The sequence below is a fragment of the Bufo gargarizans genome, chromosome 5 (assembly GCF_014858855.1).
Source record: "Bufo gargarizans isolate SCDJY-AF-19 chromosome 5, ASM1485885v1, whole genome shotgun sequence".
Classification (NCBI taxonomy): domain Eukaryota; kingdom Metazoa; phylum Chordata; class Amphibia; order Anura; family Bufonidae; genus Bufo; species Bufo gargarizans.
This window is the reverse complement of record NC_058084.1, coordinates 280,185,224-280,204,750: the sequence shown is the minus strand read 5'-3', so window position 1 is coordinate 280,204,750 and position 19,527 is coordinate 280,185,224. Positions and strand designations below refer to the sequence as shown.

The following is a 19,527-nucleotide window of genomic DNA, read 5'->3' as shown; positions in this document are numbered from 1 at the left end:
AATTTGATATTGATGACCGATCCCAAAGACAGGTCATCAATATAACAAAAGCGGACAACACTTTTAAAATATCCCAAGACAATATACTCTATACGCAGCTTGTTTCAAACTGTAAAGGGTAGGTGTAATATTAAAGTAGTCACTGAACATGTAATTAGAAACAAAAAACAATCATCTAAAATTTCAATAAAAAAGTATGGTATATTATAAATTTGAAGTCAAGAAACTTTATTAAAATAAAAGCAATCCACTTTGCAAGGACAAAATAATACTAAGACAAAATGTATAGAATGGACGTTACTCTATTTGGTCTTGGTTACTAAACAGGAAGAAATTGTTACTGGATTTTAAATGCAGCTTTCATACCACACTGATAAACTGGTATCTCAGGACATCAGTCGAGCACCCCAGTGTTAACAAGCACCTGTGCAAGAATCTCAAGGTTCACTTCTGTAAGGAAAAAGAAAAAGAACTGAATAAGAAAAAAAAAACACACCAATATACCGCATTGAAGGGGTTGTGCCACATTTTTTATCTACAGGTTAGGAGACAACCAACTCATCGCTGGGACTCCCACCGATCACAAGAATGAGGGGTCCTGTTACCCTGTTCTGATGGAGAGCTAGGTCATGCATGCACACTGATGCTCCAATTCTTTCTCTATAGGAGTGCTGTACTTAGCTAACCTGGCGTACCCATAAAGACTGAATAGAGTGCCAGTGTGTATGCACAACCTGGAACAGGACTCTCATATTTGTGATTGGTCGGGGTCCCGGTGGTTGGACCCTCAACAATCAGCTAGTTATCCCCTATGCTGTACCTTGATGCAGCAGCAAGTTGCTACCTCCGTTCTGGAGATAAATATGGGTTCTACCTCTGGGACCCAAACCTATCAATTATGTCATATCCTTTGGCTAGGCCATAAATGTCTAAAGTGGGAATATATCTTTAACAGATATGTGACCACTTTTGACATGGGACTGGCTGAAGGTCATCAATAATTCTGGATAAAATATGAATGTTTCTTTTTTTTAGGATGGAGGTCATATGATTCCATAGTCAGCTTGTCACATACTGTGATAAATAAACTTGAACTTTATTTGCATAAAATGACATGAATACCAACTCTACATAGACTGGATTGAGGAATCCTTCCAGTGAGCAACCATGCTTTGGTGTGTGGTATCATTATATTTCATTATAACAAACCCTAAGAAGTCTTACTAGTTATAATAATAGTATCCATTGTACCCTTTTAAATGTAAGAAATAATATTTTATAAAGATGATGTAATTTGGCTGTGCCATTTTGTATTACAATCTCTCTGCATTTATTAGTGGGCCTAAATAGCATAACTCTGCCATATACATACAGTATACTGCTTTTCTCAGGATTCATATGACGGTGTAGACAGTGGATGTTGTTTCTAAACACTTACCTTGAAGAGCAGGATAAAAGGGAGAAAGTGTCCGGAGGATATTTGTCACGGTATTGGCATCTTTTCCTTTGAGAAGTTGAAGTATATCAGGACTCAGAGTTTTGGATGTTTTTCCTTGTGAATGGCTCGATGCAGGCTTTTCAGAACTAGGTTCATGTGAAGAGTCACTAGTGGAAGATGATAGTCCAGGAACAGCAGTATTTCTGTCAGCATCTACATTAGAGGTCTCTGCTGTGTCGGAGGAATTTGGTGACTCGGTTTCTTGAACAGTCTCCGTTTTAGAAATGTCATTCAAACTATTCTCTGAGACACTATATGGAGGTGTATCCTTTACCATCTGCAGCTCTCCACCAAATGTCTCAGGGACGCTAAAATGTGTGTAAGTGGCTGCACTGGAAGAGGAGTATGAGGAAGACACTTCAGCTGACCTATACTGGGGGAGTCCCATGTCATTCATGTAGAAAAGAGATGAATGCATGGTTGCACAATTATCATGCTCTTGGTGCTGTCTCTTTGTTCTGTCCTGAAATTCTAAAATAAATAAAGTTATGTAAATCATTTCTGAATTAATTTAGGTTTCCAAACATCCCCCACTTATTCCACTTTACCAGTAAATCCAGATTTCCTTTTTAGGGTACATTCTCTTTCACACGCATTCCCATGCAAGTTGTTTTATGTGACTACTTGCAAAGGTGAAATGCTCAGAAGTATATTACTCATTATGTTAAAATAGCTAAATACATTTTTAAGGATGGGGAGGAATCAGAGGTAAACATTGATTTATTAGTGCAGCTGGCAACTGCTAGTGTTACTCTGGGTATTAAAAACATGCTAGTGCTTAATGGGAATATGTCATCAGAAAATGACATTCTTTAACCACTTCAGGACACAGACAGTTTTCACTTTACGGTCCAAGCTAGGGTTGGGCGATATCAAAAATATTCCCATGATAACGATATTAGGAAATTTATCGCGATAAATACCCATTTAGAAGAAAAAAAAACACTTGGGGCCACAAGGAAACATTATACTGTATGGGGGCAGCTACAGGGAGACATTATACTGTATGGGGGCAGGTACAAGGAGACATTATACTGTATGGGGGCAGGTACAAGGAGACATACTGTATGGGGGCAGCTACAAAGAGACATTATAATGTATGGGGGCAGCTACAAAGAGACATTATAATATATGGGGGCAGCCACAAGGAGAGGTTATACTGTATGGGGGCAGCCACAAGGAGACATTATACTGTATGGGGGTGGCCAGAAGAAGACGTTATACTGTATGGGGGCAGCGAGAAGGAGACGTTATACTGTGGGGGGGCAGCCAGAAGGAGACGTTATACTGTATGCGGGCCACAACGAGACATTATACTCTATGAGTGCCACAAGGAGACATTATATACTGTATGGGCAGGCAGCAGGGCACAAGGAGACATTATATTCTGTGTGGGTAGGCAGCAGGGCACAAGGAGACATTATATACTGTATGGGCAGGCAGCGGGGCACAAGGAGACATTATATACTGTATGGGCAGGCAGCGGGCCACAAGGAGACATTATATACTATATGGGCTGGTCGCTCGGCAGGCAGTGGGGCACAAGAGTCACTATACTGCATGGGACCAGCAGGAGACATACTGTCTGAACTTAGGAACTATACTGTAAGGGGGCCACAAGGTGACATTATACTGTATGGGACAACAATTTGTAACCCCTCCGCCATCAGTATAATAATGTCTTGTGGCCCCCATACAGTAATGTCTTCCTTGTTGCTCCTGTACGGGGGCAACAGGGAGACATTATAGTTTATCAAGTGCCATCACCATGTGCAGTGCAGCTTGCAAGCAGGGACAGGGCCGCAGAAGACATAGACAGTACAACCTTTATTTCTCACACCTGGGCCGTTAGGGTCTCTCACTCCTCTTCCCTCACCTTGGTTTGGACACAGACTGCTCACTGACTTTGCGCTCCTCGCTCTGGTGCTCGGCCAGTGGGCAGAGACTTGAATATGGGAGCGAGGAGTCGGGGCGGCCGCTGCAGGAAGTAATAGGTACGGTACGCATATAATCACGATGCAGGGGCGAGCTGACACAGATTAAGGAGCGGTCAGCACGCATATGACCGCTCCTATGACATCACCAAATACCGCGGTTATTTGGAAACAGCGATATCGCCATATCGCTTTTTTATAATACCGCGGTATATCGTTGACACCGGTTTGCCGCTCAACCTTAGACCAATCCAAATTTAGAAAATCTGACATATGTCACTATATGTGCTAATAACTTTGGAACACTTTTACTTATCCAACAGATTCAGAGATTGTTTTCTCTTGACACACTGTACAATAATAGCACAGAGTTAAAAAAAAAGTAAAGAGCAAAATCATTATAAGTTTTATTTCCATAAATGCAAATGCACGGGAAATGCTACACATTCAATTCCAAATCTAAACAAGTAAAATATATCCAAATTTGTTTTAATCCTTTACAGAAAGTAAACAAAATGTATTGCCTTAAATGTTTGAGATTTCACATTATCTTGAATTACTGAACTCATAAACCACATTGTTTGTCACTCCACAAGTTCTCCATGTGATTGAGGTCAAGGGACTCAATCTTGTTTGTCTGTAACAAAGATGTGGTTCGCTCACTAGTGTGTTTTGGGTCATTGTTGTGTTGAAACACTCATTTCAAGGGTATTTCTTCTTCAGCAAAGGGCAACATGATCTCTTTAAGTATTTTGATATACTCAAAATGATCCATGATCCCTGCGATAAATAGGCCCCACACAATGGCACGAGAGACATCCCCATGTCAAAATTTTGCACCATCATGCTTTACCATCTTCACAGTGTACTATGACTTGATTCAGTACTTGGGGGTCCGTGGCTTCTAGACCCAAAAAGAGTTTTGCTTTCATCAGTCCATGAAATGTTGAGCAGTTTTACTTTGGGCCAAAGTGTTACTTGGCAAATTTTTGCCTATTCAAGACATGTCTTTTTTTTTTTAGGGAGTTCTTGCTAGTAACTTGGCTTCACTTAATCGTCTTCTGATTGTAGCAGTACTCACTGGTAACTTCAGATAATTGATCTCTCTGGAGGCGATTATTGGCTGAGCCTTTGCCATTTTGGCTATTCTTTGATCCATTCATACAGCAGTTCCCTGTTTCTTTCAGGTTTTGGTTGCCACTTCAAGGCATTTAAGATCACTTTTAATGAGCAGCCTAGAATTTGCTGGACTAATCTGTATGTTTTCCCTCTCCATTTAAATTTTTAATCAAAGCATGCGCTTTATCAGAACAATTTCTAGAACGATCCATTTTTCCCAATATTTCAGAAGGAAATGCACTATAATAAACATGCGCATTCCGAGGTACTAGTTGGAAGCGAAGCAGAGTTCGGTTTCAAGTTTTAAAGTGGTTTTCCCCTTAAAAAAAAATCAATTTCTGAAGTTATTCAACAAAGTCACATGCGACTTCGTGAATAACTAATTCGACTCATCGGAGTCCATACATTCTAATACAGTACGGAGACAAATATTCGTACAGTATTATTCTGAAGTTTTGAACAAAGTGACTTTGGATGAAGCATCTGAAGCTCGCTTCGCACAACTATAGTTAGAAGAACATTTCCAATACCGACTTTTTTAAGCACCAATTCAGTTTTGAAGTGACATAGAGGGACCACCAATAAATGACCCCATTTTAGAAACTACACCCCTCAAATTATTCAAAACTGATTTTACAAACTTTGTTAACCCTTTAGGTCGTTCATAAGAATTAACGAAAAATGGAGGTGAAATTTCAAAAATTCACTTTTTCCTTAGCAGATTTTCCAATTTTAATCCATTTTATCCTGTAACACAGCAAGAGTTTACAGCAAAACAAACCTCAATATTTACCCTCATTCTGCAGTTCACAGAATCACCCATATTTGGTTATAAACTGGGCACAACGCAGGAGTCAGAACAGAAAGCGACGTATGGCTTTTGGGGGGCACATTTTGCTGGAAAGGTTTTCGGTCACCAAGTCGCATTTGAGGAGACCCTGAGGTACCCCTAACAGTTAAAACCCTGAAAAAGTGACCTTATTTTGGAAACAACACCCCTCAGAGAATTTTTTGGAGGGGTGTAGTGAGTGCATTGACCCCCATTTGGCTGTGAAAATGAAAAATTTTATTTTGTCCAATAAAATGTTGCTTTAGCCCCAGATTTTTCATTTTCACAAGAGGTAACAGGAGAAAAGGGACCCTGCAATTTGATATGCATTTTCTACTGAATACAGCAATACATCATAAACTGCTGTATGGCCTCAGAATGGAAGAAACGCCATATGGCTTTTGGAATATAGATTTTGCGGGAATGGTTTTCAGGCATCATGTCACATTAGACGAGACCTCGAGGTAACTCTATAGTGGAACCCCGAAAACGTGACCCCATTTTGGAAACTACACCCCTCAATGAACTTATTGAGCGGTGTACTAACCTTCTTGAACACACAGGTGTTTCATAGAATTTAGAAACACTTGGCTGTGATAATGAAGAATTTAATTTTTTCCAATAAAATGTTGCATAAGTCCCACATTTTTCATTTTTACAAGGGGTAACAGTTTGGGCACACTGCAGGGTTAAGAAAAGAAAGAGCACCATGTACATTGGAGGCCTAGTTTGATGATTTCTACAATGACCGACAACTACAGAGGCTCTGAGGTTTACGGGGTCGGGTCACCTCACAAATTGTTGGCATATTGCTAGCACGCTCGGCTATTTTTGTCCCACAGAAACCAGCGGAGAGTGCACCACACAAGTCCCACAGAAATCAATGGAGAGCGCACCACACAAGCGTAACCACTGCTCCATCTACTTCAATTGGATTGGCGGAAGTAGCCAAGCCAGCACTTGGTTATTTTCGGAACTCCCTTTGAAATATGTGGCCACACATGCGCAATGTGCTCTCATTCACTTTGGGGATTTTGTTTTAGAGACAGCTGTGACACAGAGGTGGGACCCAAACCCATCTGAAATTGATGGCATTTGCATTAGCAGTATGCAAGAAAAAGGGGGTCAGCCAGCACATTCCAATACGCAGGTGCAGGTCGCCATAGCTAGAAACACAACTAAATAAAAACTAGATTTTTGTACTCACCGTAAAATCTGTTTCTCTTCTGTTCGTTGGGGGACACAGGCATTGACCATGGGTATAGCTGTTGCCGCTAGGAGGCAGGCATTAAGCCCACAAAGTGTAAGCTCCTCCCTCTTCAGCTATATCCCTTCCTGCAGGGACCAAGCTAATCAGTTTAGTGCAAAAGCAGTAGAAGCCAGACATAAGAAAATCACATTATGTGCAAACCCAGAATCACAGGCCTGAAAAAGGCCCATAAACAAAACACTGGGTGGGAGCTGTATCCCCCAATGAACGGAAGAGAAACAGATATTACGGTGAGTACAAAAATTGAATTTTCTCTTCTTTGCGATCAATCAGGGGTGTCGAGACGTACCCTTTCTCGAATGTACAACTTACTACTCAACCCTCCCGACCAACCTCCTCCCAACTATATACCTCAGTGGGAAACAGACCTAGATATCGCACTCTCATCAGAACAAAGATTAAGATTATATACGTGCATTCACAAAACATCTATTGCTAGTAATGTCCAAGAGGCTGGATTCAAACTTATGTCCCGTTGGTATAGGGTCCCTACTAGACTTAATTCCATTTTTCCTCAAGTCTCTCCTTTGTGTTGGCGTTGTGGCTCCGAGAGAGGCACTATCCTGCACACATTCTGGAGCTGTCCACACCTGTCGGATTTCTGGGATTCGGTGTGGTTGATTACATCTAAATTCACCTCATATACCCTCCCTAAGACGCCTGCTTTCTTCCTGCTCCATCAGTGCGAGATTCCTCTATCCGCCTATAAAAAATCTGTGGTAAGACATCTGGTGAACGCCGCAAGAGCTTGTATCCCGTGCCTCTGGAGGCAATCGACTGTTCCCTCTGTAGCCATGTGGATCAACAAAATCCAGGAGACCATGAGAATGGAAGACCTCACCTCGTCAATAAGACATACTGAGAAGGTGTTTACTAAAACTTGGAATCATTGGTTGGAATTCTATGACTCCGCTGAATGTAGGTCTCTTTTATCCCGGTCGTGAGAGAGAGGTTTGTTGTTGATTATTCCCTTTCCTCCTTTCCATTCCTCCCTTCCCTTCCCTCTTCCCTTCTTCCTTAATGTGTCCCTTCCCTCTCTTTCTCTCCTTTTCTTTATACGGCTGGCGTCTCTCCAGTTGTTTCATGCTATCCTACATATGCCTATGTGTTATTTCATTGGTTATTGAGCTTATTTGACTTAACAAATTGCCATGGCGAGGTTGTTCGCTTTACTTAATGTATCCTGTTCAATATCTGATTCAAGTCTAGTATTGCATTGAAAAATTGAAAAATTCTAAATAAAGAATTTACAAAAAAATTGAATTTTCTCATCCGTCTCATTGGGGGACACAGGTATTGACCATGGGACGTTCCAGAGCAGTCTCTGGGGGTGGACTTAACTACAACCCTCTGCTAATCAGAGAACCACTGTTTGCAAAACTCTACGCCCCAAAGAAGTGTCAGAAGATGCAAAGGTGTGCATCCCGTAAAACTTTCAAAAAGTATGCAAAGACGACCAGGTTGCAGTCTTGCACACCTGAAGGACCGAAGCCCCGTGATGTATCGTCCAAGATGCTCCCACTGCCCGAGCCGAAAGAGCAGTCACCCGGAAGGGCGGGGCCCGGTCCTTAACGCGGTACGCTTCCACAATAGCCAAACAAATTCATCTGGAAATGGAAATCTTTGACGCTGCCAGCCCTCATCTCAGCCCCTCTGAAATCACGAACAGGGAATCCGTCCGCCTGAAAGATGCCGTCTGGGACAGATAGATACGCACTGCACTAACCAGATCCAGAGTATGGAGCGACTGTTCTCGAGGATGAGACGGGTCCGGACAAAATGAAGGAAGAATAATCTCCTCATTTAGATGGAATGTTGACACCACCTTCGGCAAGAAGGACTGCACAGGGCGAAGGACCACCTTATCCTGATGGAGGATCAGGAAGGGCGACCGACATGACAGAGCCGCGAGTTCCGACACTCTACGGATAGAAGTAATTGCAACCAAAAAAGCAACCTTATAAGACAGGAAGCGCAGCGACACCTGCTGCAATAGCTCAAATGGAGAAGATTGGAGAGCGTTGACCACTAGATTAAGATCCCAAGGATCCAATGCCAGGAAGGCCGCAGCTTGAAGGAAGGCTTGCACTTCTAGCCTGCGGCCGACTTATCGGACGCTCCCTTGGGGCTGGAAAAACTCAGAAAGGGATGAAAAAAAGGCATCCGCTTTTTTGATTTATTAGACCCCCCCTGTCCTGTGGTAAATGGGTGCTCTCACCACCTGTAGGGTCCGAAATTATCTCATCCAGGCGCTTACCAAAAGTCTTCCGCCGGTAAAAGGGGAGGGCCGTCAGGGTCCGCTTTGAAGCATTATCCGCCGCCCAGCATGAGAGCCATAGGGTACGGCGAATAGCCACCAACGGGGCTGACAAGCAAGCCATAAACCTGGCCGCGTCCAAAGATGCTTCACAAATATATGCACTGGCATGCACGAGCTGCAGGGCCACATCTACAAGTTCCCCTGAGGGAACCCCCCCATTCGAGACCCTGACGTAAATTACTTTCCTACTCTCCCATAGCCTTGCTCACCCCTATGTAGAGGCTGTAGCACTGTGCCCACTGCTTCAAAGGCAGATTTTGCTAACGCTTCCAGCTTCTTATCTTTGATATCAGAAAAAGAAGCCGCCATTGGCAAGGTAGTATGTTTAGCCAAGCGGAAAATTGACAGGTCCACTATAGTTGGAGCCAATCATTTCGAAAAATGATGTTCAAGCGTTATGGCAACATGAAATGTTTATCAGGTAAATTCCACTCCTTGGAGAGAGAGGAATCAAACTCCTGGTGGCTGGGGAAACACTTGTGCGAATGATGGGACTTCCTAAAGGAAACATCCGCGCTGGCAGATGATGGAGCTGGATCCTCAACCTGCAACGTCTCAATAACTGCCGTAATTAAATTGTCCACCAAGGAGGATAGTTTGGGCGACTTACCCTCCGGTGAGACAACATCCTCATCTGACCCTCCCTCTCTCTCCTGAGAACATGCCTCTTCAGCCGAGGACACGTCGAAGTGAGACTCTCTAGCAGGAGGAGAGGCCGAGGACCTTTTGGGGGAGGAAGTTCTGGCCCGTTTTGTGGGGAGGCCGCAATGGGCACGAGCCCCACGATTCCCAGAGTCGGACCGGTCAGAGGACTGCCGTGCCGACAAACGCCTCAATATATCCACAATAGCTTTGTTGGTATTGGAGACATCCAGTACCACCCTAGACATGGAACGTACCAATTCCGGTTCTTCCGTAGGTTGGGCAGTGGGAAGCAATGGGTCCGGAGCCGAGCCGCTTGATGGCGGCGCAGCACACAGGCAGAGGGAGTCTTACTAAGGGGATGGAAATTTTGCGCGACATGATACGCAGGCAAAATGACGGACCAACAGGACCGCCTGCTTCGGGACCTTGGTTCAGACAGAAAGATACCCCTGGCACCCCAATAAGGAAAAGGGAACGGTTAGACCCTGTAAGAAGGGACAAACAACACTCACCCAGCCTGTGTCCCTCCCAGCAGCCAACACCATCAGCGTCCCACCAGGTACTTTAAATCCCGGCAGTGGGCGGAGCCCAATCTCCCTCTGCCGTGGGGCAAAAAAGCCCCGCCCCCAAAAATGACTCAGACTCACAGCGCCCATCAGGCCACGGCCCCTCGCTTAGGCCGGCCAGGGAAAAATAAGCCATGGGGGGGGGGGGGCCTGCAGGAGTAGGCCGCACAGAAGCCGGGCATCAATTACCAATGGCCCCGGTGGCCCTGTGGAAGCGGGGATGAGGACGACGTTGCCGGACCAAGGAAGCGGTGCATGTGCGGCCACACAGCAGGAGCAGCCCCCTGAGCCCTACACCAGGTACCATTTAAACTTTACCGGGGCTCCCATTACCGCCCATATTACCTAGGGCGACCACATGGGGGGAGGAGAGGGTACTGGAGGGGGCACTATGGGCAGTCTCTACTCACCTGTCCGAAGTCTTCTGCCCCTTCGGTGTGCGGCCCCTTGGTGAGGGATGCTACACCGGAAACAGAGGGGATCTTCACTGGGGTTGCCCGGAAACAGAGGGGACTTTCACTGGGGTTGCCGTGGTGATGCGCTTGCTGGCGGGAGACAGAGGTTTTTACATGGACCTCTGGTCCTCCTTTTTTTCTAGAGAAAGGGAACGAGCAGGGGGTTTGGGTGACCCCCTTTTCTCCCGTCGCCTGGGTCGGAGTGCAGGCAGTTTTTACTTGGACTGCCTGAAGCTTCCCGCTAGAAAAAAAAAAGACACAAAATTAGTAAATCAGCAGACCTGCAACGCAGGAAGGTCTGCCTCCTACAGACACTAAGCTAAAACTGATTAGTTTGGTCTCTGCAGGAAGGGATATAGCAGCAAAGGGAGGAGCTTACACTTTGTGTGCTTAGTGTCCGCCTCCTAGTGGCAACAGCTATACCCATGGTCAATGCCTCTCCCCCCAAATGAGACGGATAAGAAAACAAAATGCAATAGCACTTTGCAACCACAAATAAAGTACAATAATGCCATAAATATAGAAGATATTCTATGTGCTGACTGACCTCCTTTTTCTTGCAGTTGTACTGAGCTGGAGGTGTGGCTGACTCCAGTTAGTTTTCCATCCTTGAACAGCCTGTCTGCCCCATAGGCTGATTTTAATTAGTGCAAGTATAAATCTGTAGCATGCTCTCCTTGCATTCGTTGGAAGCCATCTGACATCTAGAGTGGGCTTGGCATGCATGTTTGTACTTGCATTCCCTGGATTTAATGGACGACATTATGGCACCAAAAATGGTAAAAGGCAGAGTGGACCCAGCATGCATGTGGAACCTGCATTCCCTGAATTTTATGGCGGCCAGTATTGCAAATAACAGGTAGTATTTAGTGTTAGGTTATAGTCTTACAGAGATCGCCTGGACGCCAACAGACAGGCCCAAATAATTTTGTACAAAATGTATTTGCCAAGAATCTCAAATTTACAAAATAAGTGTAGCATTAGCACCAGAATATCTTCTATAACTATGGCATTATTGTACTTTATTCATGTTTGTAGAGAGCTGTTGCATTGTTTTTTCTCTCTATATACTAGCAATATACCACCAATGTCTTAAGGGAGACAACCACTTTAAGTAAAAATAGAAACCCCCACGAAGTGACACCGTTTTAGAAACCACAAACCTCACAGAATTTATCAGAGGGTGTAATGAATATCTTGACCCCCACAGATGGTTTGCAAAAATGAATTCACAGCAGGTGGTGCAAAGTGAAAATTTAAATTTTGACACATATGCCATTTCAGTGCCCAATATGTTTGAAAGGTCAACTCTCTTATTATTATGCAGTGCTTCCTGTATTTATAAACACCCCATATGTGGGCCTAATCTTTTGGCTATTTTGTCTAAAATTTTGACATACAACAGGGCTCAGGAGTCAAAGAGCACCATGCGCATTTGAGGTCTAATGTGGTGATTTACATATCTTGTGCTGACAACTGTAGAGGCTCTGGAGTGAATTAATAAATGGAACTCCTGAGAAGTGAACCAATTTTGAAACTCTGCCCCTCAAAGTATTAAAGGGTAGAGTTAGCATTTTGACACCACAGGTATTTTGCAGAAATGAATGCACATTGGACCGTGCAAAGTGAATATTTTGGGTTTTCCACATATATGGCATTTCAGTGCCAAATATGTTATGCCCACCTGGTGCCATCTGAGACTCAAACCACACAACTTGAATTGATAGCCTGCTCCTACTGGGTATGGAAATGCCATAAATGTGGACATAAGCTGCTGTATGGGCAGATGGCAGAGCTCAGAAGGGAAGGAGCGCCATTTGGCTTTTGGAGCACAGATTTTGCTGGAATGGATTGTGGGCATTACATCACATTTGCAGAGCCCATGAAGTACCAGTAGAATGGAAACCCCCAATAAGTGACCCTATTTTGTGAACTACACCCTTCAAGTCCTTTGTCAAAGAATGGAGTGAGCAGGGCAAGGTTCAAAATGAAAATTGCAAGTTTTCCATAGATACGGCATTTCAGTGCCCAGCGTACCATCTGAGACACTGGTAGTGGTTTTACTAGGTAACTAAATGCCATAAATGTAGACCAAAACTGCTTGTTTGGGTATGTTGCTTTATTCAGATGGAAAGGCCAACTTTTGGCTTTTGCAGCACATATTTTAAAGGATTGGTTTACAAGCACCATGTTGCTGGTGAACAGCCTCTGGGGCAGTAGTACTGCCATTTTCTGAGAACCATATGTTTATTTTTCTCTCGATTGACCTGTGTGGGGGCTTATTTTTTTGAGGAATGAATTGTAATTGGTTCTATTTTAGCTTTTTGGGAACTAAAATAATGAAAAGGCAGCAACTCTGCCATTGATTTTGGGTCTTGTTATCGCTGAATACACGGTGTGGGGGAAAACTGAGGTTACAGAGATAACAATTTTATGCAGTTTTTTCATAGTTTTTATATAGTTTTCGCTTTCTGAAAGCCATTTTTAAAAATTTTCTGGCAATGGTCTTGTGTAAGGGCTCCTTGTGGGTTGAGATAACGTTTTCATTGGTCGCATTTCGGATACATATGACTTTTTGATCACTTGATGTTATGATTTTTGGGAAACAAGGTGACCAAAAAAGGTCTGTTCTAGCATAGTTTTTTTTTACCTGACGGGATAGATCATGTTGTGGACGCAACGATGCCTAATAGGTCTATTTTTATTATTATTTTTTGTTCAGTTTTACCCAATAAAAACATTTTTGAACAGAAAGAATCATGTTTTTGAGTCATTTTCTGAAAGCCGTATATTTTAAAATTTTTCTGGCGATGGTCTTGTGTGGGGGGCTCATTACTTGCAGGATTAGTTGACATCTTCATTGAAATAATTTTTGGTTTACATAGTACTCTTTACTACTTCACGCAATATTATTCTTTATTGAGGCAAGGTAACAAAAAAATGGCTATTCTGGCAACGTTTGTATTTGTATGCCGTTCACCTAACGGGGTAGAACATGTGATATTTTTATAAATCATGTCATTACAGACACAGTGATACCCACTTTTTTTTTGGGGGGTAGGGGGAATTGTATATGGCTTGATGAGGGGAAATCGTTAATTTCTAACGATAATTTGTTTTCCCTTAGTCCTAACAGCAGCACAGATGGGGTTAACTGCCCCCCGTGGACTGGTAGGACCAGCGGAATTTTTAATGAGCCCAAAGAATAACCAATAGAAGAACTCCAGCTCCCTTAAAGGGAGGGGTTCGCCCCCCCCAGCCCAGCGTGTCTATACCAAGAAAAGTACTTAGGGCGGGAAAATTTGTGTGCTGCTGTTAGGACTAAGGGAAAACAAATTATCGTTAGAAATTAACGATTCCCTTACGTCCTACCAGCAGCACAGATGGGGAGATAGCAAGAAGAATCCCCTAGGGAGGGTCCTCATGCCCGGCAGAAGTAAGAACTCTCTGGCCAAAGGCCGAAAACTCTGCTACCTTAGCATCTATTCTATAATGAGAGATGAAGGTTGATTCAGAGCTCCAGGAAGCCGCCTTACAGATCAACTCTAGGGGGAGAAGACTTCTCTCCGCGACAAAGGTAGCTACGCCCTAGTAGAATGGGCCCTCACAAACTCCGGAGGATCTAAGGTTTGGGAGGTGAAAGCTTCCCTAATGGCTTCCTTGACCCAGCGACTAATAGTAGTTTTAGACGCCTTACGGCCTTTAGACTTACCGGCAAACAGGATGAAGAGGTTCTCATCTATCCTGAATTCTCTGGATCTATCCACATAGATCTGGAGGCATCTCGATATATCCAGTGGATGTCGGACTGGAACATCAGAGGAGGAGGCGGAGAATAATACAGGTAGAGAAATTACCTGATTGATATTTTGAAAAGTTGGAACCTTAGGTCTAAAATAAGGTAGAAATTTTAAAAGGACTCTGTCCTGTAAGAAAATGATGTATGGGTGTAAAGCGGAGAAAGCTTGCAGCTCCGAAATTCTTTTGGCTGAGGTTATAGCCAGAAGAAAGACCACCTTGAGTGTTAGAAATTTAAAGCTTGCCTCCTCCAAAGGTTCAAAGGGGGAGATGCTAACCCCTTGAGAACTACATTGGGGAACGGGTTTCAGTATCGTAGGCTTCAATATTTCTGCTCCCTTAAGGAAGCGTTTGATGAGCGGGTCCCGAGAATATGGCCTGTTGAGACAGGCTGAGATGGCAAAAACTTGGACCTTCAGGGAAGAAGGGGAGAGACCTCTATCCAACCCATCCTGGAGGAATTGTAAGATCGCAGAGAGGGGCAGATCTGCAGACGCCACCAGTACAGGTGAAGGTCCTCATGATCCGGGAGTAGGCCTTCTTGGTAGACTCTGCTCTGGAATGCGACAAAGTTCTCAGGACCGACTTAGAGAGCCCATCCACTCTGGGAAGGGACTGATCAACCTCCAGGGAGTCAGGTTGAATCTGTGCAGATCTGGGCAGAGATGCGTGTCCTACGACACCAGGGTCTGCTCCAGGGGGAGTTTCCAATATTGTCCCCGACTCTGCCAGTTGATGATCCAGCCTAAGCGGAGAAGAAAGGAAATTGCGACACGAAGATGATGGGAAAGTAAAGGGACCGAAGAGGCTAGAAGGAGCCAATCGTCCAGGTAAGGAACAATGGTCAGTCCCTGGAGTCTCAGAGCTGCTACCACCGATACTACCACCTTGGTGAAGATAAGGGGGGCAGATGAGATTCCGAAGGGGGGGGCGGCAAATTGATAGTGCCTGCTCACTCCTGACATCTGGACCGCAATCCTGAGAAATTTCCGGGAGGAAGGATGGATCGGGATGTGGAGGTAAGCATCCTTGAGGTCCAGAGTAGCCATCACGTCCCCAGGACTGAGGAGGTGGCTGACTGACCTTATGGTTTCCATGTGGAACCTGGTTCTCCTTACGAAACGATTGAGGAATCTCAAATCTATGATCATCCGGAGATCTACTGTCTTTTTGGCTACCAGGAATACTGGAGAATAAATCCCTAGACCCCTCTCCCCTGCCGGTACCTCCTCCAGGGCTCCCTTGGAAATGTAGCCCTGGATATAGGACTCTAGGATCTTTTGTCTGGCCGGCAAAAAACTGCGCGTGGCGATGAATCTTTCTGGGGGAAGGGGGGGGGGGGGGAGAGAAACGAGGTCTATGGAATAGCCCGTAGCTACTATGCTTTGGACCCAGGGATCTGAGATTTCCTGGGCCCAAACATGCTGGAAAAAAGACGACTCCCTACAGGGAGGTGAGGGAGGGGTACGGGAAAATCCAGAGGCGTAACGACAGGGGTAGCAGGGTTTATCCAAGAGCCTCTGAGAGGCCCATAGTCAGGAGGGTTTTGCCTCCCTGGTGGGTTTATGGGAGCGTCTAGAGAATTTTCTAGACTGACTTTAGAAGCTTCTGTGTCTTTTCGGGTGGAAAGAAACATGAAGTTGATTCCTCCTCATCCGAGGACACTGACCCCACAGAAAGGGGCATACGTCTGTCAGTAGGGGGCAACAACCTCCATCGGAGTCTGAGAGGGAACCGGTAACCTCTCATTTAGAAGGCGTACGACACCCTTGATGAAGTCATCCACGTACGTCTTAGCCCACTGATACATATCCTGCATAGACGGTTCTGTAGCGGTGCCAGAACGGCAGCTGTTGCACCTGGAATAGGGGCAACTATCGTCAAGAGGCGTGTTGCAATCATAACAGGCCAGGTGTTTCCTCTTGGCCGCAGACTTCCGTTGCTGTTCTGACTCTCTAGGAGAAGCCATAGCTGAAACGAAAGAAGAAAATTAAAACATCCCTAAAAAACTAAGGGAGTAAAAGAACCAGAGGAGAAAAAGTCAAGCACTTTGAAAGATAGAGGCTGAATGGATTTCAGAAGATAGCAAAAACTCTCAACTGAAACACAGGAGACTCTGGAGCTAGCTTGTTAAAGCAGCGCAGCCAGAGACAGACTGAAGCTATCAGGGAGCTTAAGAAGGGAACAGCTCCACCCAGGGGAGGGGCCCAGCCACTAGCACTCCCCCAGGAGTCATCGTAACAGCTATATGTAGTTAAACATTACTGTGGTAAAGAAATACATCTTAATTGCCTTTATATCCCCACCCTTCCTGTGAAAACAAACCCCCGGCTGGCAAGAACTAGTTTGCTTTAAGCAGAAGGGAAAAACAACATCAGCCGAAAGACCGGAAGTGACGCCGCAGCCGGCAGCGCGTCACTTCCGGTCATGGCGGCGCCCATGCCACGAGTCTGAGCGAGCCGAGGCATCCAGGAGGGGAAAACTCAGTAAGTAAAGAGAATAAATCGCCCCCAAATATCGCTAAACATAGCAGCTGAATGGGGGAACGAAAAGAATAAGCGCAGGGAAAAAAGCGCTAGATGTAAGGACAAAAAAAAGGAGACCAAGGAAACATTAGAGTAATGGTCTCCAACTCCCAGAGAGGGAGAGCTTCGCCAGTCCACCTGTCCAAAGGACAGAAAAAAGCACGCTGGGCTGGGGGGCGAACCCCTCCCTTTAAGGGAGCTGGAGTTCTTCTATTGGTTATTTTTTGGGCTCATTAAAAATTCAGCCGGTCCTACCAGTCCACGGGGGGCAGGTAACCCCATCTGTGCTGTTGGTAGGCCGTAAGGGAAGAAGCATTTTTTTATACTTTTTTTTTTACTTACTATTTTTGTCCCATTAGGGGACTTTTGAGAGTCTGATCCCTTCCAATGCAGTACAATATATACTGTATTACATGACACTGGAATTGTCAGTCTCAAACTGACAGTTCGCCTGAGAGACCCAGCAACATAGGCGTCTGTAGCTGGCAAGTCCCCTAGGACAATTGCGGCGAGCCGATGGGATCAGAGAGGGTGCATTGACGGCGGCATCTAAGAGGTCAATCCACTGGCTTGGAGTTTTCACCAATGCTGGTAGTTACAGCTGGCCCCTGCCACTGATTGGGCAAGCACAGCTCCTGTGCCTGACCGATCAGCACTCCGTAATAATACGACACTGGGCGTTAAGTCACTGACTACGGTGCTAGTAGTCTAGGGGTTAAATCATATTTTTATGTTACACACTTTTTAGATTTTTTGGTGATTTTTGTTTTAATATTCCATTTAGCCACCTATATTAAATAAAAAAAATAAATAAAAAAAAACAACACAGAAATCATGCAGTATTTGCACTGGCCACTAGGTTTAATAATGTCAACATTTCTTGTTTTTCAGTAGCTATTGCAGTATCATCACAAGTAGAATTACAATGACAGATATCACCTATATATAAACAACACAGGATCTACCATTCACAACAGGCGATTGTCGAAGCTTATTTACATGCGCATAAACTCTGCTCAGGTATGCCTAGAAAACTCCACCATAGAAGAGACAGTCGAGGTCAGCTCCAGTCTATTTTGTTTATGGCCCATGTGGCCGCTCTCAAAGAACAGAAACACAATGTATTTTAGGTTGAGTGGCCAGTGTGAAAAATGCACGATTTTAGGAATTTTACAAAATATAGATAGGAACAACAACAACAAAAAACAACAACATATGCAGAGCATGCTGTGCATGTGGACCTTTCAATAATTTCCTTTAGAATTAAAATTTACATCTGGTTGGCATTTTTAATTAAAAAAAAGGTTAAAATTCTAAAATTCCAATTTAAAACGTGTCGGCTCTGATACAGGTTTGTTGCACATTTTTACAGCAGAATCTGTAATGCATAGAGTGAAATCGTAGACTAAATACACATGTAACAGGAGGATTTTGCCATGGTTTTGCTGCATTATCCACAATGGCAAATATCCATCACATCTGGATGTTGTAAGGATCTCAGGGTTTGGCTGGGAAAATACATAAACTCCAAAAACGCCCTGCATGGAGAAGGCAAGCAGGAGGCCACTGTTAAGACATTGTGAATTATGTCTTATACATATATCATTATTAAACCAAGATAATTTTTTATCTTGGTTTAATCTTATGACAGCATCTTTTCAATGATTATTTCCCTTACTATTTTTTTGGGGTGCACTTTCTGAAAATACATTGTAACCTTCAAAGCCATCAGAATGTGCTTTTATTGATAAGAACAGAACTGTCTCTAAAGGCAAACTAGCACTGGGGTTGTGTTAGCACTGTCTGTGCAGTGTACATTTAAAAAGGTTTTAAAAGTATCCATAAGGCCCAATTCTCCTGACTGAGGCCAAAAGAGTACCTTTTTGGCCTCCATCTGTCCTCTATACATTAGTAAGTTTTTTTTCTTTTTAAGGGCTGGATAGAATTGAATAGAATAGCATAGACATCTCCACCAGTCTATCCAGAGTCAGATTAAAAAAATAAAATAAAATGAAAGCATCACAGTTATACGTTGTGTTAACATGGAAGCCTATGGGTGATATAAGTCACTGTATGCCTATACAACTGCATATGTTAGAGGCATCCATTTGAAAAATACTGAGGGAAATACTCGACATACACTGCAGATAGACCCTCACCAACAAATCTGTTTCCAGGAAGTCTAATGGCAGTACTATACTAGACACTGATCACTTAACAGCCATTTCGGTGAGTTTTAGATAATTACTTGAGAAATTCCACTGAATTGAATGGCAACCAAATAAATGTAGGATACATTTTACAGGTGCTGCTCTGAAGCAGACTAGAAGCCGAATTAGTGGCAAGTACCAATTTCAATTTTACCTCAAGACAGCGCCACTTTAAAGTACTGAAAAAAGTAAAATAGGGAAACCTTGGCAAAGTGGATAGGGGATAGTAAACTCTTTGTCCTACTTTAGACAGGACAGAAGAGGAAGACTGCTGCTCCAGACAGCTCTTACAGCCAAACACAAGCCAATAAGGAGGAGGGGAGGGCATGGTTGAGTTCCTGGGACACAAAGAGAAAAG

At 44.0% G+C, this 19,527-nt stretch overlaps 1 protein-coding gene across 4 annotated transcripts in view; it reads right to left on the bottom strand.

Moving 5' to 3' along the window:
* Positions 1–207: 207 nt before the first annotated feature.
* The window catches only part of LOC122938067, a 100,649-nt gene continuing 81,329 nt past the window's right edge, over positions 208–19,527 (bottom strand). For all 4 annotated transcript variants that reach the window (XM_044293348.1, XM_044293347.1, XM_044293350.1 and 1 more), the window contains 2 exons: positions 1,439–1,969; positions 208–450 (listed from right to left, as the gene is read on the bottom strand). In XM_044293348.1, coding sequence (XP_044149283.1) covers positions 395–450; positions 1,439–1,969 — 587 coding nt within the window. In that variant the 3' untranslated portion in view covers positions 208–394. The remainder of the gene's footprint in view (positions 451–1,438; positions 1,970–19,527) is intronic.